We start from the raw sequence: 27,960 nt of genomic DNA on the forward strand, positions 1-27,960 counted from the left end.
TATGAGTTATTTTATTTTCAATTTAGTGTATAGAGTATATCATCTATATTACAATTTTAAATTGTAAGACTTGATTTGAATTAGGACTCAAGCCCTAACTCAAGCCCCTCCCATTTTATTCATTTCTTTAATCTCCACTCTCCAACATCATTTCTTTCTCTCATCTCTTAGAGCTCTCTCGATTCTCCCTCCAGGATTGCACAGCTGTCCCCTAGTAAGACTTAACTCGTTGCCCCGATGCCACCTTTCCCTCCCTTGTGTCTCATCTCTCAAACCTTCTCACCCTCTCGGTACGTGCGTGAAGCAAAGCAAAGAAGATATTCTCGAATATGTCCTCAAACGTTATTCTTTGATATTTACTTTGAATCTTAGTTTTGTGAATTATATCAATGTTATCTTGTGTTGGAGATGTAGCTCTATTTGTTTGGATGTGACCAAAGAACAGGAATATAAGGCCCAAAATCGACTCACAAACCGCCGATAGAAATCAGTTCAACCGGTTCTCTCTCCCCTAGTCAGTCAGTTCGGCCGGTTTTGGGCAAATAAGTAACTAGTCAGACCGAAACTGAACCGACTAGTTCTGTTTTCAGCCCTAAAGAAAACCCTTCAAATGGTGATCAAATCTGTGTCACCTTCCTGAAAATTCAAAGAACACGGTTCTTCACAACGAACTCTTGATTATTACAAGTCATGAAAAACTAACAATATCAATAATAAGCTATTTGGGTGGTGAAGACATAACAAAGAAGAATGAGGAAGTGCAATGTAGTAACGTACTCAAAAAAGTTTGAAGAAGTTCTATATACCCATGCCTACAATGTCCAAGAATCATTTGTCCCCTTTATTTCCAGTATCAGATCTATTGTGCAAACAAGAAGACATATCCAAAACCTTCGGTAAGTTAAGCCTTTTGAAACCTCCTCTGCATTGTCGGCATTATTGCCGTGCTCAAAAAACCACCATGCATCCGGTGTAACAGTTGCAGCAATGAAATATATGTGTGAAACACATTAAGATGCTTTGATAGATAGCCATACGAAAGCTGGAGTTACAGATCATCACTCCGGGATTATATATACATCTATACCAATTGGAGACATCCCATAAAACCACAATAACCCGATGCGTAGTCGAGTCAAAAGCAAACATGAGGACTTCCTAGCTCCAACAAAAGCAGAACCCCAAAGGGGAGCACTGCCATGAAAACCGTGTAATAATACAATCATAACAATGCCATCTAATGCTTTCTTTTCTCCTATTCCGAGCTGCCGCTTTGCCCAAGTAAAATCAGGATCTTCAACCAACCGAATTTTAATTATGTCGGTATCTGCATCATTCAGATAACTGTACCTTCCCCTAGGGATTTCTCGAAAGGAATCATTGCTGTTACTGAGACTTCATATACACCCGATCATCTGTATAGTAAGAGGAGACAGCTTCCAGCCACAAGCAAATGCAGGTTCCAAAATTGTGTGACCAAGCATTTAAACTGCCCAGTAATGAAATAGGTAACAATAATAAAAATCGACAATCTAAACAAAAGCCTGCTCAAGGCAATCGTGACAAATAGTAAACATGCCAAGGCCCAAGGGATACACTACTTAAAAGTGCATTTAACGTGGGCAATTTTCATCCAAGAGCTTTTCCCTCTTCACTGTTCATCTCTCTTAAGTACCCAAAAAAGAATATTTTCTTTCATCAGAGTCAAAATGATACGGACTCCATGAAGAACCTACAGTAACAAAGAATATAACAGGGCATTTGCACGTTTCGCACTAAACAACATTTTCTGTCAAATATGAGACTATATAACTTCTTCAGCATATTTAAAAATGAATGACAAGTGATAAGATGCAAATCTCTTCTTGCCTTTATTTTAAATCCAACATACTAACCTTCCAACAGCAAAGGGTCAATCAAAATTATAGACTAGGGCAAGTTTGTAAGTGAAAATTAGGGCAGGTTTGTAGGAGTGCAGAAAAATTGCAAGATACTTAAAATTCGAGGTTCTGTATGAATTCATGGATGTGATGCTGGTTTAGACGCACCAGGGCCTATCAAACTATAATTTTAAATCTATTTTGGTCAATCCATATATAAAAGTTAAAAGGCAGATATTGATCTTAAAATAAATAAATGAAAAAAAAGTGAAGGAGAAGATATTCACAAAACCTTTTCGATACAAAATCAACCAGAACTTGATTTTTGAACCCAAACTTGTTTCTGCAGATTCATTGAAAAATACCTTTAACTAATTAGCACATGATGATCGAAAACACAGAAAAAGTATGAGCAAAATTAGCCATCCAAAGTTTCAAGCCCAATCACCTCATGGGAAACATATCCAGTGCCTTTCCTCGAGTGCTTCCCCTCACCAACAATTGATGAGCCATCAGTATCCTTCACAACATGTGCTGGCCCACGGCGACCAAAATGTTTGTGGGAGCCTGCATGTAATACAAACATTGAAGTTGTGGCTAGAAAACAAAACATATGCCAAACACAGACAAAGGGCATCCATATTCAGAAGCAATATTGAAGTTACGGGCTCTCCAAACCAAAATCTACCATTATCCATGGAAGAATGACTAGTACGTCCAGTTCCAAGGTTTTTAACCTCACCACACCTAGCATTTGCCATGTCAACTTGCGTATCTCCCAGGGATCCTGAAAGATGACAAACAGAAGAATAATAAAATACATTCCTTGCCATTAAAATTTTCTTAAAAAAAATAGGCCACACAAGAACTTTCAGGCTTCCGGCAGTAAGAAGATCCCTCCCTCTTCAGTGTATTTGTTTGTACACATTAACTGAAGTGTTTTGATGGAAAGGTAAAATGACGATTACAAATTAATAGTGCTACCACTGATGACTACCAAGTCCTCTTATTATTAACCCAAGAATTACATTATGAAAATGGCACACACCTTCAAAAGAATCTACAGGTGACTGCGAAAGTTGAGAAATTGAAGATGATAAAGACTCATCACTAGTATGAGATCCATCTGAACGACGAAGAGAAGTCCATACACCACGATCAGGCTTATCTTTATTTCTTGAACGTTTTTCCTGCTTCTCACTACAAAATCCATGCGAGTTATTACCAGCAACCTTGTCATCTGGAGCTGGAATTGGGTCCTTCAAAACCAATTGTGCATGTGGTGGACGGGGAGGTCTCTTGTCCTTTTCTAAATTTGTAGCCTGGATTTGCTGCTCAGACAGGCCCACAAAAGACTGACTTTGACGTGAATCCTTGTTTAAAAGTATTCTTTTGACTATCCTTTCACTACCTTGGTGTTGCTGGTTCTGCTTGAGAGCAGCTGAACTGATTGTGTTTCCAACTGAAGATGTTATACCCTTTGACAAGCTGCCAGACACCTGCAAAAGGAGTATAATACAGTATTTTAACATTGTGCAGCCCTTCAACTAAAAAGCCACATTTCTACCTGTAAAACAAAATTATGGGGAAAACCACACTGCAGTGAGACAAATCTTATTAGAAATTGCAAAGAGGCAAATAAGTAATCAGCACACACAGAATCACAAAAAATCTGGTTTTTGGAATATTGCCGATGCATAAATGAAGCAAAGAACTTGCTGATGCATAAATAAATTGCCGATGCATAGTAAGGTAAGGTTGAAGAGAAGAAATACTTAAAGAGTGAAGAATGCACCTAAAAAAACCCTCCTTACACACCAATTATTAATGGCATTGTCTGAATAAAACTTGGAACTCAATTTACACTGCCACAACACATGAGAACAAATTGTGTTCAGTGCTGCAGTTATTTAAGGAAAATAGGTTATTTGATGTGATAGCCGATGCACAGAACTCTGGATTTTGAAAGTATTTCAAATAGAATTAGATTATTTAATCCGTCACAAATAGGACAATCACAACTTTTTTTTTTATGTCGGGGAACCTCTTCAAGGCAGGGCCCTTCGGATCCACCCTTGTAGAGTAAACCCCCGTCCCGTGCACCACACCCTCGGACGTTTCCCTGCACGGAACTGGTTAAATCGCTGACTTTGCACCAGGAGGTGTGGCCCCAAAGGATTGTTTGCACCCATGAGGTGTTGAACTTTGGACCTTGAAGGGAGTGATACCCCAAGGCCAAGGCCTTCACCACTTGGGCCAACCCCTTGGGGTTACAATCACAAAACTAAACATCCAAAGCTTTTTTGATCAGTAAGATAGGGATTTTATTAATGACTAAAAGGGATGATACATAATGCAAAGGACATATAAATAATCCACCAACTATCAAAAGGAAACAGGGTTAGGAAATCCTGAAAGCTAAGAGCTGGAGATGGTAACATCATGTTGGGTTATTAATCAGAGATACAGTGGAAAGGCAAATGGTTCCATAGTCAAGTGGACAGTCAAATACAATGTGGGACCATCCAAAGTCATTACTTGGGGAATGTAGAAGGTATTCGATAAGGCCTAGCAAGTTAATTGGACAGACACATATCCTTCTTTGATAATATGCTGAAGGCAAATAATCGATCAGAGCTCACACTGCAATTCACAATAAGGAAGAACGACTTTTGGAGATGGAACAGCTCCAGTGTTCAAGTAAGCCTTTGAAATGTGTCCAACATTAGAAAAGTGACAGACTATAATCAGAATCACACCCAAAAAATAAAGAAGCATAAACTGTCTCACTGGTGGCAAGCTGTCCAAGTTGAGCACATGCTCCAGTCTAAGCAGGACTTTTTTTTTTTCCAAGTAGTGTAAGCAGGAGAAATGTGACCATTGTATAGATTGCCACTGTCCATTTAAAACATAATAACTTAGAACGTTGATGGGTAAATGGGTATATTAATCCGTGATTATTTGCTTTTTTTTCTGCTATGCATTTTCAAATGATCCACATCAGAACAAGAAAACAAATTTTATCCATACAAAGCAACACCATACATTATATATATGCTTTGAAAAGTGCCCCAAGTAACATATGTTGGTAAGAACTGAAAAAACTTACATGAAAAATCTCTCTCTCTTTCCCTTTCAGAAGCAGGAATTTCTTTTTCCCAGATTCGTTAGTTCCAGAAATTCCTGAAAAATTATATTAGAGGTGAACAAGCTCCTAGAAGTATAGATATAATATTAACATGCCCAGAGAAAGAAATAACTATTCACAAAAAAGATGAATTGATCCAAAAAGAAACAATCTAAAAGAAATTAACTTGTGTATTGCACTGAATATTCCAGTACCATAAACCCCAAACTGGACAATGTGAACATATATCTTAATCAAGGATACTGCAAGGAACAAGCACACAAATTTTGTTTTTTTTTTTTTTATAAATAAAGAACAAGCACACAAAATCAGAGACATAAATGGTAAAGATAAATAGACACACGTGCAACCCACTTGTTTTGGATATATAAATCCTTTTTCACCTGGAACCCTATCCATTTTGGCAAAAGAAGGGTATGATATGTAGGCATGTTGATAAAATAAGTGGTCTAACAAACAAGTGTTATTTTAATGGCATGGATCTCCATGAGTTTTTAGTTTCTAATGCTCCTACTTAAATAGGGCATATTGATTCGTAATTGTCAGTTGATTGGATGAATAAAGACTTATTTTACTTATAAAAAAAAAAAAAAAACAAGTGTTCCCACAGTAGGTAGTAAAAACTTGAAGGTGATGTTAATAAGAACTGAGCAAGGTAAATATATCAAAGTGAAAACGGAATCAAGCACATGACGACCTCTAAGATATAGATTCAAACAATGCCAACATAAATGCATTAAACTGGAGAAAAAACTATCTAAGTTTTTTAGATAGTTTCTTTTTTTAAGTCTTGCTACAAAACTTCCAACTCCTTTGTTTCTAAAACCAGAAAATGTACAAAAAAGAACCAAACCCATCCACACAACTCTTTGAACTACCAGAAACCATTCTTCCTTGTGTAAAAAAAATTCAGCTCATCATAAGAGCTAAACCCATTTGAGAAAATTTAAATACTGCAAACGTAACAAGTCTGAAAAAATGGAAGTGAGAAAAGAAAAAATGGCTAATGCAAGGCAAAAGACATCCAAAATTTTCATGCAATCCCGCAGCAACTGCACATGTTTTTCTCAAGATATCATTAAAAGAAGACAGGAAAAAAAAAAAAAAGGATCAAATCATCACTGAACACTTAATTATTCCATTTCCCAACCATACCACTTTCCTCTGCCAATACTTCAGTCCTAGCAGCAGGAACAACAGTAACAGACTTATGAGAAAGCCGCTCATCATCTCTCTTTGGAACCAGAAGGTGCATTGACTTGTCTTTGCCACTCATGTTCTTTACAGTGTCCCTCAAAACATACTGCCCATCAGGGAGGAAATAGTATTAATAAACTCCTAAATTTCCAACATCTTGCTTTGAAATCAAGTCTGGATGTCTAGATGCTCAAACACAAACAAAGATGGAAAACAAATACTATATAGCATATACCTCAATCCATATTCCCTACAAGTACGACAATGTAATCCAAAAACCATGCTTAACATAAGAAGCTTCAGGAGCAGGAAAATCACGTAAATGTTCTATTTAAATCTATGTTCTTTCTCTCTCTAGTCAGCCTTGGGCCTACTAATAAGGTCAGTAATAAAAAAAAATCTTTAATTCATCATTCAGATTTTGGATCTACAAACCAAAATTAACATCTGTATGGAAAATGATACACATACAATGCTTCTTTTTTTTTTTTTATAAGTAAAAATATTATATTTATATATCAAAAGGAGTAACCAAGTACACTGAATGTATACAAGAGAACACCTTGCCCATAATAGAAAAACCCCTAATAACCCAATAGCCCGTGAAAAACAACCCAAAATACACCAAGCCCGACCCCAACCCCTTACTTCCTGTTGAACTAAAACTCTACCCAAAAATCCCACCCCAACCCAAAATACACCACAACGCTTTACACAATCTTGTTTTAAATGAGGGGTATTTTTGTAAAATAACTAATAAAAGTAACATCATTTTACAGATATACCCTCAATTTAAAACATGGTTGTATAAAGAGCTGTAAAAAAGGTTGTATGTGCAACATGTCATAGTATCCTTCTAATGTTTCAACAGGCCTATACACACGAATCACACAGAAAATATAAATATGACCATTTTTTTTTTTTGATACGTAAGAAATAAATTATATTGATATGAATGAAATAGGCATAGCCCATGTACATAGGAAGTATACAAAAGAACACATAAATACATTCTAAATTAAAGACAAAAAGTCATGAGCATTGTTTCCATCAAGTACAATGGCTGAAAACCAAAGCATTGTTTCCGTCATTGTGCACTCCCTATCTAGATGTCAAACCAGCTTCTGGCACAGGAAATGATAGAAATTTTATTAGACAAACCCAAAGTGGGAACTTTAATGTTTGTACTTTTTTTTTTTTTGGTAACTAACTTTTATGTTTGTACTTATAATGGTGTAGTGACACTGTGACGGACTATCAGTACAATGGATGTAATACGTGTAGGTTTTAACAGATTCTTATATCCGTAATTATTAAATCAGAAAAGTTATTTTGGGTGCAGTTCCAGTACGTATAATTCAGACAATTTGGAGCAAGGAATAATTGTTCTATCAATAGCATTGATCTTGACAGGAACATACTTAAATTTATGTTTCTAAAATTGCAGTATACCCATTATGGTGCAGCTTAGTGATCAAAGGGCAGACCTAAAATGAGACGTAAACCCAAACATCTTGGGTTTGATTCTGCACTAAAAGTAGCCCTTAATTATCTAATAAACAGTTATGGGAGGTCAGGTTGTATACTAGAGGTATACTTTCAAGGGTTAGTCTGAAGAATCATACCTTGGTGAGGTTAAACACCATTTAAAAAATTGTGGCATGTTGCTGCATGCTTTAGGCAGCATACAAACGTTTAAAGAAAGATGTGTACCATAGCGGAGGATATCCTTCTCCTCTCAGAACCTCGCTTCGACGAGGCACCACGATTTCTGGTTGATGATCCGACAGCTCTTCTACTCAGTTTCCCATTAGATAGTGATCGCTGTCATTAGATGGATAAGAACTCAGGATTCAATGATAAATGGATCTTTGAGTATAATACACACTATAATGGAAGACGAATAATGTTCTTTTTTTATATATAAGTAAAATAAAATTTTATCGAAACAAGTAAATAGGCATAGCCCAAGTAAACATGAAGTGTGCAACAAAGAACACCTAGTTACAAGTTAGGAGCTAGAAAGTGATACAAAAAAGTCATGTAAGATGGCTCCGTTAAAAACACTAGCAGAAGCCCAGGGAAAATAAAGTATGGAGGAAGACAATTTAAGCTCATCCAGAAAACATTCCCTATCTTCAAAGCTCAGGCCATTCCTTTCAAGCCAAATACACTAGAAGAGACATAAAGGAGTCATTCTCCATACATAAGCAATTTGGGAATAGCCCCGAAGCCTTTTCCAACTAGCAAACAAGTCCACCACCCTCTTAGGCATCACCCATGCAAGTCCGGTCCAGTTAAAGATCTTAGCCCATAACATCATTGCCAGCTCACAGTGAAGTAAAAGATGATTCGCAGATTCACCACTCTTTTTAGACATGTAGTACCAATCCATTACAATGAGTCCACGCTTTCTCAAGTTGTCCATAGTCAATATTTTCCCAAAAGATGCAGTCCAATCAAAGAAGCAATTTTAGGCGGCACCTTACTTCTCCACATGCACTTCCAGGGAAAAATATGATTTTGACATGACAAAGCCTTTTACAAAGATCATACAGTGAACTTCCTATTCCCGGTATTCATCCAAAGCATCATGTCTTCCTCAATGCTACCAATGTTCGAAGCATACAACAAAATGAAAAATTAAGAAATAACTCCAATTTCCCAATCATGGCCAGCTCTAAGAAAACAAACATTCCACTATGAGGATCCACTAGAGCTGTCCAAAAGATCTGACACTGATGCCTCTTGATCAAGATCCATTCGGAAAAGAGAAGGAAAAACAATCTTGAGGGCAGAATTACCACACCCAGTATCATGCCAGAATATGATCCTAGATCCCTCTTCAATTGTGAAGCTAATAAAACAAGCAAATAGCTCACATTCATTTCCAATATTCTTCCACAAACCTACACAATGCGCACCCCTCACTTCATTAGAACCCCCCCCCCCCCCCAACACACACACACACGAGCTCCCATCCCATACTCAATAATAGCCTTCCACAAAGACGGTACCGCCATAACTATTTCCCAAGAAGTGCCTTATTAAAGATCCTCAAATTTCGAACTCCCAACACTCCACTTGAAATGCATCATGTTTTATGCAATGAAAACTACTATATAACCATGAAACAGGAGTATCCAAGTAAATCTTGAAGCATGTATAGCACATAAAGCACGACAATAACTCCAGCTATTCATAACCAGAAACTCTAGAAATCAATTCTGCAACCCAATTAAATATAATAGGACATGGAATAAAATCTATTTAACGAGATTTCTTAAACAAATCTGTCCTCACAAACTCGTGAATTAGAAAGATACCCGAGAACCACCCTTGGCAGCTCTTTTCTGACGAACAAAGTCCATCAATGGTGTAACCACAAGAGCCTCTTTTGCAGCACCTGCAAGATCATAGTGAACAGAAATCATTATAAGACACACTTTATCCTTAGAAACTCCCAAGCAGCGCAAGATAATTCTCTCATTCTACTTGTATTACCGTATTCTTTAACCTTTTATCTTACTATTTTCAACAGCACGCTCTACAATATGAAATCTTTATGACTTACCACCTCTTTCTGCTTCCCTTCTCTCCAATTGTATCTCTGCACTCGGAAGATTCTCGACAGGCTTTGCAAGATATTCAAGAAACTCCAGATACTCGGGATCTAGATGTTTATCAATGAAATACTTGTATTTATGAAAAAGCAAGTGATTGCATACAAAAGTCACAGGTTAATGATCGCATTTGAAAATACTCCTTAAATTTCCAGTTATTTTTTTTTTTGTCAATTACCTTTTAATATTGTTCCTTCACGACCATCTTTTTTAGACCACTGTTTTGGAACACGTTGAGAAGGAGCATACTCAACAATAGTTTTAAACTGAGTGCCTGAAAAAGCAAGGGACAGTCTAGTTAAAACTTTGTGTCAATATTATATCCTGCAATTCCTTATTCAAACAAGGATAAAACAGAAAGATAGACATGAGGAGCCCCAAATCTATTTTCCAAAAAGACACCCAGCAGCTCGATAATTTTCTAAGCTGTTACTAACTGAAGAGAAAGGGCTTCATTACCCATCTGAATCAAAACTGTGGATTGAATAAAAAGATAATCACAGAAACACTGGCAACAAGATTGATGTGCCAATCAATCTCTTCAAAAGATATGAGCAAAGATTTACCCTTCTCACTAACAAACAAATGCCCATCAAAGAACTCAGCAAACTCAATAACATCCTCAGGTTTCTTGAAGTCAATATAGGCTCTAGTATAGAATTGATGCTTCATGCTGCAAAACCGTTTAAAAAAACAATAAAAATATGAGAAGGTGCGCAGCAAATGACTTGACTAAATCATAAAAACTAGACCACAGAAACCCGTATTAATATATGAATTTAAAAGCAAAGTTGATCCATATACTTCTTGTGTACATGGACCATGCTTATCATTATTCATCCATAAAACCTTCATTACTTGTAAAAAAGATGGAGCTGATCCACCTAAAACAAAGTGTTTCGGAAAGAACCAATGATATATTAACTGGGCTAACAGCCCTCTGTCCAGTAGGCAATTTTCATGCAGCTAGTTTCCTTTGTCTCCCGGAAACATTTCCAGAAGGCACTATCATCTCCACAAATGGATCTATTTTCATCCAGCAACACCAAATGGAGACTAATTTGTCCTTTTAAAGTATCTTGAAGTGGAAAGAAAACCTTAAGTAGCATAAAAGGGTTCTAGTACCCCGTATCCATATGAAGTAGCAAGGTGCATAACCATCCTCATGCTTCCAAGTAACATGAATCTGAGTATTTGTTAACCATGAACCTATAACTAGATAATTATCAATGATCCAATAAAAATTGGATCAATGACTGATATTAAAAAAAACAAATAAATAGGCCCTATGGTGATGGTGTAAGTTTTTTTTTTTATAATTCTAGCAAAAGTAATCATTCATTATTTGCTTCCATTCAGTCCACCTCTTGATACCACCCAGCTCAGCAGCTATTCAGCTAATTTACTCATTTTTCCCAAGACTTAAAACAGACCTATAGATAATTTTCCACATGCATATTTGCATGTCTTGTGCGTGAAATATATTAAGCCTACTCAGTTTCAAAGAACCATTAAGTATGAAAAAATGCGAAGCTTACTCAATCCAAAAAGATTTCAAAACCCATTCAAGCCACAGATTCATACTCCATAAACCCGAGCTTAATGGCCCCCAAAGTGTACAATCAATGAAAAATTTAAAGTCTATCCTACTTATTCCCAGGCATATAAACCCTAGAAAAGCATACATATCTCACCAATTCACAGAAAATCAAGCAATTACTCGTACATTAGATTCAATGGTCCAAAAACTATCAAAAACCCAAAGATCAGAAAGTGGACAACTAAGAAAATTGAGAGCGTTGTTAACTGACATGATACGCATATACCTACACCCGCGCGCATTCCCATTACCAATTGGACGTATTTTCCGAAACTGAAGTGTCTCAAAGCAAATTCATTGACAAAAAAAAAATACAGAACATATAAATTTCACCCAAAGCATAATTGAGAAAAAAAGAGAACAAACCCTAACCTCGATTTCCCTGGACGGAAAGCGACCCAGTGGTAGCGACCAGCGAAGGCGGCGTCGATTTGGTCCATCAGCGTGGCCTGAGAAATCGCCGGAGGCAGGTGCCGCAGAACCACCTTCGTCCGATCTGACAAGCCCTTCATTTCACACCCAACCAAACACAGAAGGGAAAAAGGAAAAAAAAAAACCCTAGAGAAAAATGTAGTCGAACTTTTACGAACTGTACGCTTGAAATAGCTTCGGAACAGAGAAATTCTTCCTTGGATTACATCTTCACCGCAAGAATCGAGGCCTATTCCGTGCCCTACTCCTCAATTTCTTTCCCAAACGCCATGCGAGAGAGAGTAATGAAAAAAGAGTGTTTCCAGAGTGAAGAAACGTGGTTGGGTTTTTTCATTTTTGCGCTTACAGACGTTAACCATATAAACTCAAGCGTGTGCGCGCGCGCACTTGGGTTGTTCTTCTCGGGTCGGGTTGTGGTGGTGTTGAAACTTGTGCTGGAAGCTTGTTTTCGTTTTTTAAAATTATTTTTTAAGTTTCAATTAATTATATAATCAGATTTTATAAGCTTATTAAATATTGCGATGATTTATTTCGAGATCTCGACTCATTTTATAACATCTTATTCGATTTTAATATTCAATCATCACTTAAATATAAATATTTTTTAATTTTTAATTTTTAATATTTTCAATAATTATCTAATTATTATAATTTTTCAAATTTTCAAATAAAATATAAAAAAATAATTTAAAATTTTCAAATCCTAAAACAAAATAATATTTTTATAATTTTATAATTTTTTTATTTAACTTTTTTTGTTATTTTTCAAAATCTTATAAATATTTTAAGGCAAACTATTTCACTATTATTTACGTATTTTTAATTATAATTCACGGATATTTTATTTTATTTCATCTCATCTCAACATCTAAACGAGATCTTAAACACAAATTATGATGATCACCTATCTTCCTTTTGTGATTATTCTTTCTTTGACAAACTTTTTAAATTTAAAGCAAAAATAATTATTTGTTTAATTTCCAATTAAAACCCCTTCATTTTACTTATATGCGCCATGAATCTTCCACCTTAACCATTAATAAAAGTAAGATTTCCCATTTGTTACTACTTAGACCGTACAGTGTGTCAATTTTAAATGTTTCCAAGGATAAAATATAGAATCCTGAAAATTTAGGTGTTAGGATGCACTTAACTCAAAAAATTATTTGTTTGCGGATAAAAATAAAATAAATATTTTAGCAAAAAAAAAATCAACAAATTAAATCACGATAATATGATGTAATGCTTTGAATGATTAACAAGAATGATATTGATTTAACTTGTTTTTACAGATAAGATGAGTTGAGATTAAAATTAAAAATTAAATAAAATATTATTAGAATATATATTTTTAATATTATTTTTATTTTAAAATTTAAAATTATTTATTTTATTTTATGTAAAAATTTAAAAAAATTATAATAATTAAATAAGATGAGATGAAATGAATTGAGAATAGTTATAAAAATAAACAATACCACGCTACAAAGAGTAGATGACCGCTGGAAATTTACCATTTTATTTTTTTTATTTTTTAACATATTTAAATATTTTTAAAAAATAAAAAAATATATCAATGTATTAAAAATTATTTTCTTAATTATTAAGTAAAAAAATAAAAAAGACAAACTCAAACTCAAACGGTATATTAACATTTATCTGCGACAAATACAGCACAGCAAAGGATCCATACTACTCCTCCTATTTGGAGTAGGGCTTTTGTCTCTCTCTCCATTCCCTGCCCCATTCATTCACTCCACCCAATAAGGGACAGATTCGACAGAATAGACTTGAATCTCTCTGCCTCTTCAGTCTTCACCCTACACCTTCCACCCTCTCCTCTCTCTCTCTCTCTCTCTCTCTCTCTCTCTGTCTCTCCGCTTCCATCAAGTAAGTCCTCCTTTTCTCTCTGAGTATGTTTGTGTGTGATCAAAGTACATGTCGGTGTTGGTGTCTTTTGGCGTTATATTGCCGGTATTGCGTATGTGTTGGTGTACGAGGCGTTTCTTTCTTTTCTTTTATTTATTTTTCACTGCTGCTTATTTCATATATTGGTTGCTTACTGGGTTTTGTATCGTAATTGGAGTTTTGCTTATGTGTTGGTTTATTCGGTGATTTTTCTTTCTGGGTTTGCTGCCGATCAAATAAACTTTGCTTATTTGTTGATTTGTTAATTGTTCCAACCTTTTGTGTTGCTGGGTTTTGTGTATGTACTTGTTGTGTTGGGTTCTAGCTGGGTTTTGTTACTTGTTATTGAACTATGCAGTACATCTCGTGTGATGGGAGATAGAATTCCACCTGGTAGTTACTTCCAGTATCCTCCTGGACTCCCTGCTTCTCCTATCAGGTCTTCTACCCTTCCTTCAGATCGAGAAAGGTTCGTTCAAAACTTAGAGCTCTGCGTTTTCTCTGTTTTACCCTGGGATTTGTTATTTTTGTGCCCTCTCTTAACGGGCTATCTTCGATACATTTAAAAGCTGATACATTCACATTTGATATCCCAGTCTCGGTCAGTAGGTTTTATGGTTTTCTTATGGCCTAGTTTTATTATTTAGATTAGTGTATTTAATTTGTTCTACTCTTATCTTTGATTACCTATAAAAAAAAAAAAAACACTTGTTCTACTCTGAAAACAAAGGTCACATAACTTTGGTGGAAAGGCCTCATTGGCATGGCACTATAAGCTTGGATATGAACCGTATTTCATGCTAAACCATTGAATGCCTAATCGGTAATATGGCTAAAAAAAGAGAGAGAAAAACAAACAGAAAAGAAAAGGATGATGCAGTAAACAGATTTTATAATTTTGAATTAAAACCGCCTCTTATTTCAGGACCATTGCTGGTGAATTCCTCTTTATATGCTGCTGTTTTGTGGATCTTTTTATTTATTAATTTTGATTCAGTCACTGTTTTGCTTCGAGAAGTTTAGTAACTTGAAAAATTTCAGGGCTGTGTTTTCCTCTTTAAAATCTGATAAAAATGAAGACTCAATTTTTTGGTGGCCAAAGATCTTGTGATTGTCGATTGTTATTTACTGTGGTGAAACTAGTCAGGCTTTTACTTTGTGAGGGTGTGATAAGATGTTTATGAGGGTATGGGAAGATGTTTATGAGGGTATGAGAAGATGTAATACACATTTTCGTCCGTGTCACAATGGCAGATACTTGGCTGAATTACTGGCAGAGAAGCAAAAGTTGGGACCATTTTTGCAAGTTCTTCCCTTGTGTAGCAGACTTCTAAATCAAGGTCAGCGAATCTGCACTCTATCATTGCCACAATGTATGCTCCAATCATCGGTTGTTTGTTTACATCATCACATATTTTGTCTTCTTTAAATTCCAATGCCAAGAAATCTTTATTTTTATTTTTATTTATTTTTTATGTGGGGGAACCTCTCCAAGGCAAGGCCCTTCGGACCCACCCCTGCAGAGTAAACCCCGGTCCCGTGCACCGCACCCCTCGGAAGTTTCCCTACATGAAACTGGTTAAATCGCTGGCTTTTCACTAGGAGGTGTGGCTCCAAAGGATTGTTTGCAACCATGAGGTGTTGAACCTTGGACCTTGAAGGGAGTGATATCCCAAGACCAAGGCCTTCACCACTTAGGGCTGCAAACAAACCGAGTTGAAGCAAATTCAAACGAGGGTTCTCGACCTTAGCCTATATATGAGCTTGAACTCGGCTCGAGCTCGAGAAAAATTGAAGACCTCTGATCACGAGCTCGAGTTAAGTCTTTTAATTAATTTTAACTAACACAAAACTAAAGAATGAGTGAAATTAAGTAATTAAACTTAACAAAATTTGCCACTAACACAAAACTACAGAATGAAATTTTGCTGCATTTAAGCAAACATCTGTTAGAGAAATAGATAAATTGATCAAGTTAGACTCTTACTCAAGCAGGAGGTAATGTAACAAAATTTGCTTCCAAAATTGAACCTATGACTTGGACAAGAGAATAAAAAAAATTAAGATTTTGGATTATTTAGAAGAATATAAACACCAGAGGAGCAGAGAGTCAAAGACTTACGGAGTGAGGGTTTGGAGTGTTTGTAACTTTTGAATAGAAGCTTGGAGCTTGGACAGGAATGCACATGAAGAAGAAGAAGAAGATCGAAGCAGAAACTGGAAGTGAAGGGTGTCGTCCTGTGTTTGGGAAGGAAGAGAGAAATTGTGATTAGTAAGTCTGGAGCAAAACTAGAAATTGGAAAAGTCAAAAGCCTCATGGCGGGAAGTTGGGAACTGATGTAAATGGTGTTAAAGTGATGTCATACGTGTTGGGAAGTGAAGCCTTGAGAAAAAGTTGCAAGGCTAATAGTGGGAACTAAGAGCACTAATATTAGACTTACATCAAGAATCCCTTGTATAAATAATTATTGATCGTGATTTTGAAAATTACATAATAAAGTTACTAATTATGCTAAATATGGTCAAATAATCAAAATAGAATTGGATAAGAGAGTGTTGTAATCAAATTAGAGTAGCTTACTCTTTATATAACATTTGGCTCAAGAATTCTTTTGTGAACTTACTTCATTATTATACTCAACATTATTCTTTTGTAACCTAGTTATATATAAAGTAACAAAGTATATTATTTATACAATGCACAATAAAAGAATATATGTAAGAATATATATAGACATATTAAAATTATTGTAACAAGCCTAAAACGAGCCGAGTCGAGCTTATACAAGTTTTGTTCACGAGCTTCAACCGATTTGAGCCGAGATTATACGAGTTTGGCTCATTTAATATTCGAACCAATATTAGTGGTCGTGAACAACTCATTTATCAAATGAACCGAGTTCAAACCGAATATTTACGAGCCGGGCTCAAACTATTAACGAGCGGCTCTGTTCATTTGCAGCCATATTTTTAATGTATGAAGTGCTGAGATGGTCTTATAAAAGATATTGAAAGGTAAAGATGTGCTTGTGCAATACTGACATGTTTTCTGCTCACCACAAAATTAACTGCATATTGTCTTTTCTTTTCCTTAAAAGTATTTATTCAATTTTTTTTGGAAGCTGATTTGTCTTAGATTTTTTTGGCAATATATAAATCATACATTTAAAAGTTTTGGGTATTTCGCTCGGTGTACTCAACTTAATTTTGTCTTTCATCCCTCTGCAGAAATCAGACGGATTTCCAGCTTCAATCAAAGTTTTGTAGGTCATGAAAGACTTGAGCATGAGAACCCACTTAGGTCAATAGGTCAACCCCTTAATGGTAGAGCAATGGATTTAGAAGGATGGCCCACAATGCACGTGGAGGTAATTCTAGCTTATTGATATGGTGGGTTTTTATTGCTGGGATTTTTTACCTTTAATTGATGTTTAGTTCACGGCGTAAGCCTAACTTGTGTACTGAGGCACCTATTTCTTATGATATCATTTAGCCTAAGCCCATGCTTTCTGGTAAGAAATAGACTATCAGCGTTTTGTGCGTACAACTAGTATATATGCTGTGATTGATTTATTTTGTGTTCTTCTGTTAGTGACAACTGAATAAGACTCTCTTTTATGGGGGAGTCGACAGGCTGAGCTTTCATGAAACATGGTGGAAAGAGTTTGTGGTATACAATTGTGATTGGTGATCTAATCATGTTAACTTTTTTCTTCCTTCAGGAAAATGGACAAGTTCAAAGAATGGCCCCAGTTCAAAATTCTCCAATCAGTTGGCCTGGGTTGCAAGGAGTTCCAACCACTCCTATTGTGAAGAGAGTTATTAGACTTGATGTTCCTGTGGAGAAATATCCAAACGTAAGTTACCATGTCCCACAAATTGTGGTTGATTTTAACTCCTTTTTTTTTCTTTCCAGTACGTAGCAGTTTCTAAAATAAAGCTTGGCAGTATAATTTTGTTGGTCGAATTCTGGGACCACGTGGGAACTCACTGAAAAGAGTTGAAGCCATGACAGAATGTAGGGTGTACATAAGAGGAAGGGGCTCTGTTAAGGATTCTTTAAAGGTATCATGAAATGTTCTTTTTTCTTCCCTTTTCTCCTACTACATAGTTTGATAAAAGATATATCAAAAAACTTACTTTGGTATAGAAGTTTACTTGTCAAGTATATAGAACTGTAATATAGAACTTTGTCTGTCTAGACTTGCTCCTTGCTTCCCAACAGATTTCATGTTGCTATATATTCACTATTGTTCTCTGTTGAAATGATTGGAGGGGGGTCATCCTTGTGATCCATTCTGCTCCTTCTGGGCCAACCAAATCCCTTTGTAGATTACCAGTTTTAGTTCAAATTTCCTCTGCTTCCTATTTTCTAAACAAGGACTTCTTAATTTGTAGGTGATGCACCAATGGTCCTTCACGTTTATCTAGCAATGATGTGTGTCTCCCTCCGCACTATGTCAAAACATCCGAAATTTATCCTTTGGATTCATTCTCGTATTTAATTTTTTGTTTTTTTTTTCCGGGGTGGTGGCTTGGGGTGGTGGGGAGAGGGAGGGGGAAGGGGAAGGGAGTAAGACCTGGATTCATACAAGTTAAAAACGAATTATGCTTATGGTTTAACTCCAATTTTACTTTCAACTTAAAAAATCGACTTCAATGAAGCATCAAATGAATTTTAGAACAGTAACCCATGTTCGTGGGCGTGAACTTTATTTGACAAAGATTGTCAGCCAAACTCAAAAACCAAGTGATAAATACGGTATGAACCAGCATCATCAACCAGTTAGTGCTCCTTAAATGCTTTGCATCTTTCAGTTGCATCAGACCCATACTAGGGAAGGGGGAAATAAGGCTTGGGAAGTGAGTACCTGCAGTTGTGTAGTTCATAGGTCTGATGGACCTCCAATGGATCAAAAAGAAAAGATAAAGAACTTATTCGAGTATAGCTATCTGTAATATCAGGTGGTCTCAAGTGTTAAAGAATCTTTTGTACATTTTAACATTCGGAGCTTAATTTTTAATTTCCAATCTAAGAAAGCCTTAGTTAGACACTACTTGTATTTGCTTTCTTAAGATTTTATTTTTGGCTAGCTCATTTAATGGGAAAAAATGCACGTACATTTGAAAGATGTTACCTCCAGGTGTGACTATTGATTAAAAAATGGTCATAAACTTCCCTTGCCATTGTTATGGTTGAGTGTCAATCCTCGAATGACATGATAAGACAATATCTGGCTTGCTATGGGAAAAAGGGAAGAGGAGGAAGTGTTCGGTAGGCGAGGAACATTCTATGTTGTGAGTATTTCAGAATTGACAATACTTTTTTTTATTGGTACCGGGTGTCCGGGAACATCATCTTGACTAATCCCGGGGATGAACAGGCCTTTGGCAAGGAGTGTCCTGCACGTGCATCTCTAGTAATTTAAGGGAAAAATCCCCCAGTCCAATGGCCTCTAGAGATTGTTTGCACCTAAGGGGATTTGAACCTTAGACCTGGGGGGAGCATACCCCCAAGCCTAAGGCCTTTACCACTTGAGCCAACTCCTAGAGGTTAGAATTGACGATGCTATAAAATAAAAGTATTTCAAAATGGACAAAGCTGCTTTTCCATTGAAGTGGTAATGAACGAAGTGAAATGCACATCTAAAAAGGACATGGGGATACTTTTAGGGTAGGGGAATCATAATGCTGCTCTCTTTTATATGACTATGAGTGATTAAATATTTGGCGATCCTCTGTTCTATTTTGAGATGTTATGTTTGTATTGACTGTTTCATTAAGTTATACTGTCTCGATTAGAGTGAGTTGAATTCATGATATAATGCATTGTTATTTTTACTTGCCATGACACTTTTTTGAATGACTGTGGAGTTGATTTTAGTTAATAATTTGTGGCACCACAAATGAGGAAGTTAATATTGTGAAAAGAAACCAGTTTTGTTCTTGATTGTCATGGTTCCAGATAATGCCTTGTATCTTTTGTAATGCACATTGGGTTTATGTGTTTAATACTCTCTCATTCTCATGATGGACCTCTGTTTTTCTTTAGGAAGAGAAACTGAAGGACAAACCGGGGTACGAGCACCTTAATGAGCCACTGCATGTGTTGGTGGAGGCTGAGTTTCCAGAGGATAGTATAAATGCCCGCTTGGATTATGCAGTGACAATATTAGAGAAACTTTTGAAGCCTGTGGTATGACCAGAAACACACTTGTTTACATCGGAACTAGCTGAATTTCTTTGCACTTGGCTAAATCTCTCTCTCTCTCTCTCTCTCTAGGATGAGTCCTTGGATCATTACAAGAAGCAACAATTAAGGGAGCTGGCTATGTTGAATGGCACTCTAAGAGAAGAAAGCCCTAGCATGAGCCCTAGCATGAGCCCAAGCATGTCACCTTTTAACAGTACTGGAATGAAAAGAGCAAAGACAGGAAGATAACCATAAAATATATTGATGATGTGACCTTGTTTAGTTAGTTTGGTGAATGCATGCGATTGGTATTGGCCTGATGGCAGAACCTTGGGATGGGAAGCTGACCGGCTACTTGAACTCCTGAGGTAATTTTTGGGGTCGGTGATTGTTCGGCATCACAAATGGATGACTGCTTCAATGATTTCTCAAATTTTGCTTCATGTCTGCCATGATTTATATTCTTTCATGTATCACTAATTTTGAACACCGGGGACAATATTTTTATTATTTAACTTGTAGTCGCCCCCCCTCCCCCCCCAAAAAAAAAAAACAGTTTACCTGTATCCTGCTTGTTTCTGAGTCCTATATCTCCTCAAGTGTACTTGCAGATGATTCTTTTACATCTACATTTATCTTTACATTACATGCGCATTCTGATGTATGCAAGCTCAATATGAATTCCGAAAGTGTTCATTAACCTGCTGAAATCAGGTCTTCATGGCCTCTTTTTGAATCGGATGGTTTTGGTTGCATGACAAGAACTTGTTCCCCAGTACAAACGTTTTACTTGTCCATGTCTATACCGACTGACACGCGCTCACACCCTTTCCAGTAAGATTGCGACATCTGTAGAGTTAGCAGTGACTTAGATGAAATTGAGTATCTCAACGGGGCAAATTTCTGATAAAAAAAAGTCTCAAAAGTTTTTTTTTTTTTTGTCAAAATTAATGTGCCGCCTGAATTATGCAATCCCTGCCTCAAGCTTAAAGAGTTATTTATGTTTCACATATGATGATCCACTTACCGAGTACCAACCAGGTTTGCTACACATTAAAACATCGATACGAGTGTCTCTACTCTCTAGGAACCGTTCTCCCGAGCGCGGGGGGAGATGGCAATCCTTTCTGACATGTACATTACCTTTCAACATCTTTTTCTTTTTCCCTGCTCGGGTTAACCTTTCAACCAAGTTAAATAGCAAGTACAAGTAACGCCCGTTTTGTGAAGCTTCAATCAGGCATATAAATCATAAACCGAAAGAAACAACGTAAACAAGATTACAAATAAATAAGAAAAATGTTAAATGTACTTCAAAAAAATTTACTTCTTTACATATCAATTATTGATACGTTGAAAATCATAAAATTTGAAATTCAAAATTTCAAAAGAAAACTAACAAAATGAGTATTTTAAGTAAAACTGTAAATACATGTAACACTATTCTATAAATAATAGGCCACTCAAAAACAAAAAGTCTCATACTTCGCTCTGTTTTAAATAGAAAGAAGAAAAACTCTACCAGCTAAAAAAAAAGGCACACAATAAATGCACAACTTTCTAGCCAAGGATTGGGATCATTCACTTGAAACACTTGGCATCCAGAAGAGGCTCGCCCTCAAAAGGCTCATAATCTTCAATCATCTGATTGACACGCTCCTTCTGGGCTTCATCTGCAATATCTGCCTTCCTCCAGTTATAGAGCTCCATGTCATAGCACTCATCGAGCACAAATTGTGGAATTTCTTGCCCACGGAAAAGCCACAGCCCCTTCACCTTGAATGGTGGCTCGGAACCTATCACTAGCATCTTTCCAAAAGCATATTTGCGGGCTAGATCCATCCTCTGAAGAAATCCACCGACCTTGTTCAGTGTTACAAAGGAAACCGTGTTCTCATCATTGTATTTGTAATCACAGAACCAAAGAGAGTATCCCTCAGGGTCGTACATGTCCCAAAACCCTGCAACAAAAATGAAACAATGAAGTTAACCTTGTTCACACTGCAAAAGAGATGCAATTTCATCTAGAGAAATGTCTAACTATTGGTGGTATACCTTTAATAGCAACCTCGCGGAAGTTGGTTTTGGTGTTTGAGTAAAGCCTCTTCCAGTCATCCAGGATCATCTTACTCGGGGGCAGCAGATCTAGAGGGTTCTTAGGTTTGGGCTTTGGGGCCTCCTCTTCCTCGCCAGCTTCTGGTTTGGGCTTTGGCTGCTCCATCTTTTTGGCTTCTTTCTTTGATTCATCCTTAGGCTTTGGCTTAGCAGATTCCTTTGGTTGAGAAGGCTTTTTTGCAGATGCAACAGGTGGCACAGACTCGGTCTGCTTCACCTCACCCAGAATCTTCTTGAAATTTGGCTGATTAACCAAGGTCCAGAAGTATCTCTCCACATGAGGGAACTCAGCGGTAAAGCTCTTAATCATGAGCTGGGTGAACCCAGAGTATAAGTTACATGTCGTAACAATATCAGCCAGGGTCACAGAATGCCCGACGAGGTATGTATTGGAAGCAAGATGAGTGTTCAGAGCACCAAGTGCTCTCTTCAATGCAGATATTGCAGCTTCCTCGGCCTTTACAAAAACAGAAATTAAAACATAAAATAAGGGAGAGTATTTCTTTTTAATAAGAGGGGAGGATTTTTATGAGAGGATGATGAACATCTTTACTTTTAAGCGCAATTTAGATAAAAATAAAAGAGTGAAAAAGCATATAAACAAATGAGTAAAAAATCAAAACTGACATACCGGAGGGAGGTATATAGCTCGCCCCATTCTAGGTCTAAACCAAGACAAGAGATTAGCATCAATTTCCAATGATGCAAAATCAATCCACTGCTCTATATGGCCCTGAAAATTCAAGCACATATAAAAATAAGCAGAAAATACAAATGAGAGAAAGCAGCAGTAGCAACAATAGTCTCACGTAATCAATATGGGAAGAACCAAATAGAGGATTGTCAGCCTTCAGGCGAGTAACTGCAGCAACAAACAGAAATCCCATGAGTTCTGATATAACAAGCTTCAGAAGATCCCCAAGCTTAACAGATGGATGGGAGAAAAGTCTTCAGAATTACCATAACGTGCTATAGCATTGCTCTCAAAGACAGGACCATCAGGTGTTTCCAGCACAGGAACCTAGAAGAATATAAGATTTAGTGACAGGAACTTCTATCAAACTTGATGTACAGATCACTATAAATACTGCATCATAGAGTATACCTTCCCGATAGGGTTCATCTTGAGAAATTCTTTAGTTTTATTAGAGACACCCATCTCAAAATCTGGGACCAGTTCCACTTCCACACCAGTGTACTCCGCAGCAATGAGTGCCTTGTAAGCATTTTTGTTCCTGTTCCCAGTATGCAAGATCTGAAACATATATAAAACAGCCCTATTAACAAAGAAATATTATCGAATACATTCCATTTTGAAACAAAAATGGTTATGCACTTGTGATGGATGATTGTATTCAAATGGGATTTCTGTCATTGCATACGCACACATGGGGCCATTCACAATAATCATCAAAAGGAACCAATGCAATTTTATGCAAAATCTAAACAAAGGAATTTCAATTGTACTCAATGAAAATGCTAGCAACAGTACCCATAGATGGCACTTAACACGCAGAGCTCAGTTTTATGTGCAAGTTAACATAACACTACAGGGTCTGGATGAGTTTGAGTTGTGCAAACCTAATTGGGTCAGAACATTTACACCACTCAATGGAAATGCAACCAACAGTCACGAACATATACAACACTCTACTAATGTAAGAAGCAACCTTTTATTTTTATTTTTTGTAAGTAAAAAAATTAACGAAACAATTAGGATTAAATTAAGGTTTCTCAGATACAAATTGCACCAGAAAGTCGAAAAAATAAACTGCTAAATAGTATCATAAACATTTAGAAGCTTATAAAAAATAATGCGAATTACGAAATCCACATCAAATATACAAAACCTTGCAACACACCCTGATATTTGTAATAAAAAAAACTTGACAGATTGCTCTCTTTGAGGGGAGTGCCTCCAGGAAAGGGTAAACATAGAAGAAAAGGGAGAGAAAAGTGAAGAAACGTCAATGCGTGAGATGGTTTGAGTTGAGTATTTTTTGGATTTTGGGAAAGGAGAGAAAAAGTAGAATAAAAAATATTATAAAATTAAAATATTGTTAGAATATAGTTTTATAATATTATTTTTGTTTGGAGATTTAAAAAAGTTGAATCGCTTTTTATTTTTTGTTTGAAAGTTTGATAAAGTTATAATAATTAGTTGGAAAAAGTTGTAATGATTAGTTTGAAAATTTTGTATTTGAATTATGTTTGGGAGGGAGATGGGATGAGATGATATGAGATGAGAATTTTGGGATGAGATCTATTTTCAAACAAGCCCTAACAATAGTCTAGCCATGGGGCCCTTTTGGAAAAGCAAATAACAATGAAGTAAAAGTTGGCTGCCTAAAGGCCCACAGGTCCGGGCCCATCTTCCATCACGTGCTCCTTAACTCAGTTGAACCAACTCCAGAAGCAAGTACATGAAATCTCTTCAGTTGACCATCCCGAACCTTCTCATTCCAACGACCCCGAACTCTAGGCCATCACCAGGAAACCTGTCACACGCCGTCAGTATATCTACAAGGAAGGATGGACTGAAGTCTTTGTGGTCTTTGGTTTGGGGCAATAAAGAATTAGAGGGTTGGGCTCAACGGCTTCTATGGGCTTGGATAGCTAATGTCTTTTGCTTAGTTTTATTGTATTTCTTAATATGGGCTAGGGTTGTGTTAGTTAAACCCAATTGCTTATATTCTCACTTAGGTTTTACATTGCGAAGTAGCCAGGACTATTTGGGATGCGGTGTTTAACAAAGTAGATTTAGCGTGGGTTATGCCAGAAACTGTGGTGGATGCTTTGGCCTGTTGGACCTCAATTGGAGGTGCGAGACAGATTAAAGAGGTTTGGAAGATGATTCCAAACTGTATTTGGTGGTGCTTATGGCAGGAGCGCAATGAGAGGATTTTTGAAGACAAAGAGAGATCAATAGCGGAGCTAAAATTGTTATTTTTTAGGACCCTATGTACTTGGGCTAATGCTGTGGTCTTTAATGGCATGGAATTTCATGAGTTTTTAGTTTCTAATGCTCCCACCTAATTAGGATGTGAGCATTAGAACATTTGTTTGTAATTGACATTTGGTTGGATGAATATATACTTATTTTACTTATCAAAAAAAAAATATATTCTCACTTAGGTTTAATTGCTGTTAGTTTGGACTTAAAAGGCCCATGGCCTTTTCTTGGCTTTCTGTAAGGTCTTCATGGGAGTATATATATACTCAACTGGATAGTGTAAGAAATTAATCTGGAATGATACAGAAACTTCTTGTATTTTTCTCATTTTCTCTTATTTTCCCTCTCATTTTCTTGGAGGAGCTCCCCTAGAAAGAGAAAATCAGTGTCTTACTATTTTAATTTGAGGTGTTAGGTAGATCGGCATGGTTACAAACCTCCACGAAGTCAATTATAGCATAACCGTAAAGAACAATATGAAAAAAGGCAATCAAATTCGCGACCAATTTGTATGATTAGTAGCTAACAATTCGAAGAGAAAATAAATCATGACTATGCAGATAGCATCCATGCTTTCAGATTCAAAAGGCTACTAACTTCATAATCAGCTCTGTCTCGCCAGAGAATCCAAAAAAAAAGACATATGAATAGCAGGAAATGCAAGTAGAAGATAGAGGAAGACACAAAATTGAACTCACCAGAGCCATGGCTTCACGGAAAAACGTTTCCCCACCGATCTCGGATCTGATAAAAAGAATACAAAACTGAATCCTTGAAATAGCTAACGGTGTGAAACGACGCGATTGATTAAAAAGGAAAACATTCCCCTGAGAGAGAGAGAGAGAGAGAGAGAGACCTGTGAGAGAGAACGTTATTCCGAGAGCAACAGGAAGGGTGAAATTGACAAACAAAGTTAGGGTTTTTGTAGGGCGGAAATAAATTAACACCGAAAATGAAAATGAGTAGGCATCGTTTCGGGTCGGAAGCTCCCGACAAGGGGAAAAAAAAAAAAAAAAAATCTATTCCTAACAACAGCTAATCGCATCTGTTAATTCATAAAGTATATATATTTTATTTGGATTTTACTAGATACAAGCGAGTTTGTGCACTATATCACATACCGATAATTTTTTTTATTTAAAAAAAATGAAAAAAAAAATTTTGAGAGAAGAAGAAAATCTCCTATATCATAAAAATTATTTTCATCTTTAATTCACATCGTTTCGTTAAACATATATATTACATATCAATATTGGTGCACGAATTGATGTACAAACTTGCTTGTAATAAGAATTTTTCATTTTATTTTATTTCATAACATGCTGTTGCAATTAGAATAAAAAGGTGAGAAATAATTTAATTATAAAAATAAATTTATAAATTGACATGATTTATTATAATAAATTAAATTATAAAATTAATTTTATTATATAATAGATTTAATAAATTACATAAAATGACATTAATTTATAAATTTATTTTTATATAATATATTTATGTCTGTCTCAGAAAACACAATTCACATGTCCTATTAACAAAATGAACATCACAGAATTTTCCTGAATATTGAAAAAAACAAAAAAGAAAAAAACTCGAGTTCATGTGCACTTTTCTCATTCACTAGTCCTCTTTAAATTTAATTGAAAAATAAAAAGAATATGCTTTTATTTATTTATTTATTATTGACTAGTACCAGAAAGGCAAGCTCGCAAAGACTAGACAGTTCTAAGGCAAAATTTTATGCAATTTATTTTGGTGAATAGAGTAGTATTTCTAGGCTTTTAACAACTTCATTGTACACTTCACATATTTTGTGCAATTTTTTTTTTTTTTGATAAGTAAAATAAAAATTTATTAAAACACCAAGTGACAAAATACAGAAAAAATATCTTAATTATGTAGGCACATTAGAAATTAAGAAATCATGAAAGTCCATACCATTAAAGTCTATGGCAATGGCCCAAGTACAAAGAGTCTTAAAGAAAAACAGTTTTAGCTCCTCCAAATATCTCTGTCTTCAAATGTCCTCTCATTGCGCTCCTGCCATAGACACCATATAATACATATATGAATCATCTTCCAAATTGCTTTGATCTGTCTCACCCCACAGATCGAAGTCCAACAAACCAATACATCTAGAACTGTTTCCGACATAACCCACATTAACTCCATTTTTTTAAACACTTTGTCCCAAAAGAGTCATGGCTATCTCACAGTGTAAAAGTAAATGATTTACCGACTCACCCCCGCTTTGACACATACAACACCAGTCTGCAATAATTATCCTCCTATTTCTTAGATTATCCATAGTGAGAATCTTGCCCAGTGATGTTGCCCACACAAAGAAATAAGCTTTGGGAGGAGCCTTATGACGCCAAAGTTTTCTCCAAGAAAACTGTATCTCTAGAACTTGTGTGAGAACCTTATAGAAAGAACGAACAGAAAACACCAATTTCCTTGCAGGACACCACCACAACCCATCTTCCTACTGGATGTTTGGACGAACAGAATATAGGAGGCTATAAAAATCAACAAAACTCTCCATCTCCCAATCATGTGCCGCTCGGTTGAAATTGATGTTCCAATGAATGTTTCTACCTAAGACTTTCATAACCTCCGCCACTATGGCATCTTTGGTACTTGCAATCAAGAAAAGAGACGGAAACATATATTATAGAACATTGTTACTACACCAAACATCCTTCCAAAATCTGATTTTGGAGCCTGTCCCTAATTAAAATCTAGTGTGACGATAGAAGACCTCCCATCTTCTTCTAATATGTTTCCATAGCTCCATTCCAGATGCTTATCTAACTTCTCTAGTACACCACCCCTCCTCTAACTTGACGATGGAAACAGATCTTGTGCAAATTTTAATGATGATATTGATATGTTATTTTTTTAGAATAAT

General features: G+C 36.2%; 3 protein-coding genes across 6 annotated transcripts; 1 reads left to right on the top strand and 2 right to left on the bottom strand.

Annotated features, from left to right (window-relative positions):
• Window positions 1–769: 769 nt before the first annotated feature.
• On the bottom strand, window positions 770–12,207 carry LOC108983721 (regulator of nonsense transcripts UPF3-like). Of its 3 annotated transcripts, XM_018955457.2 has the most exons (13): window positions 11,821–12,207; window positions 10,415–10,521; window positions 10,027–10,122; window positions 9,800–9,898; window positions 9,552–9,631; window positions 7,939–8,049; window positions 6,184–6,331; window positions 4,990–5,063; window positions 2,929–3,379; window positions 2,569–2,667; window positions 2,329–2,447; window positions 2,173–2,223; window positions 770–1,489 (listed from the first exon to the last, which is right to left on the bottom strand). In XM_018955457.2, exons 1-12 carry the CDS (start codon window positions 11,958–11,960, stop codon window positions 2,188–2,190), a joined length of 1,560 nt encoding a protein of 519 aa, XP_018811002.2. In that variant the 5' UTR covers window positions 11,961–12,207; the 3' UTR covers window positions 770–1,489; window positions 2,173–2,187. The 3 variants fall into 3 exon arrangements, with proteins under 3 accessions (XP_018811002.2, XP_018811004.2, XP_018811001.2); XM_018955459.2 differs by lacking the exon at window positions 2,173–2,223 and having other exon boundaries at window positions 2,623–2,667; XM_018955456.2 differs by lacking the exon at window positions 2,173–2,223.
• Window positions 12,208–13,575: 1,368 nt separating this feature from the next.
• LOC108983725 (KH domain-containing protein At1g09660/At1g09670-like) lies at window positions 13,576–20,686 on the top strand. Its single transcript, XM_018955466.2, has 8 exons — window positions 13,576–13,770; window positions 14,147–14,257; window positions 15,043–15,128; window positions 17,017–17,156; window positions 17,511–17,645; window positions 17,737–17,853; window positions 19,841–19,984; window positions 20,072–20,686. The coding sequence occupies exons 2-8, from the start codon at window positions 14,160–14,162 to the stop codon at window positions 20,228–20,230; spliced, it is 879 nt and encodes a 292-aa protein (XP_018811011.1). The 5' UTR covers window positions 13,576–13,770; window positions 14,147–14,159; the 3' UTR covers window positions 20,231–20,686.
• Window positions 20,687–21,201: 515 nt separating this feature from the next.
• LOC108983723 (elongation factor 1-gamma-like) lies at window positions 21,202–26,079 on the bottom strand. 2 transcript variants are annotated; one of them, XM_035686324.1, is made up of 8 exons: window positions 25,906–26,079; window positions 25,748–25,793; window positions 23,202–23,351; window positions 23,057–23,117; window positions 22,906–22,958; window positions 22,728–22,829; window positions 22,037–22,553; window positions 21,202–21,942 (listed from the first exon to the last, which is right to left on the bottom strand). In XM_035686324.1, the coding sequence occupies exons 2-8, from the start codon at window positions 25,754–25,756 to the stop codon at window positions 21,563–21,565; spliced, it is 1,272 nt and encodes a 423-aa protein (XP_035542217.1). In that variant the 5' UTR covers window positions 25,757–25,793; window positions 25,906–26,079; the 3' UTR covers window positions 21,202–21,562. The 2 variants fall into 2 exon arrangements, with proteins under 2 accessions (XP_035542217.1, XP_018811006.1); XM_018955461.2 differs by lacking the exons at window positions 25,748–25,793; window positions 25,906–26,079 and having other exon boundaries at window positions 21,284–21,942; window positions 23,202–23,360.
• Window positions 26,080–27,960: the final 1,881 nt, after the last annotated feature.

This window comes from Juglans regia, chromosome 16 (genome assembly GCF_001411555.2).
Source record: "Juglans regia cultivar Chandler chromosome 16, Walnut 2.0, whole genome shotgun sequence".
Lineage (NCBI taxonomy): Eukaryota > Viridiplantae > Streptophyta > Magnoliopsida > Fagales > Juglandaceae > Juglans > Juglans regia.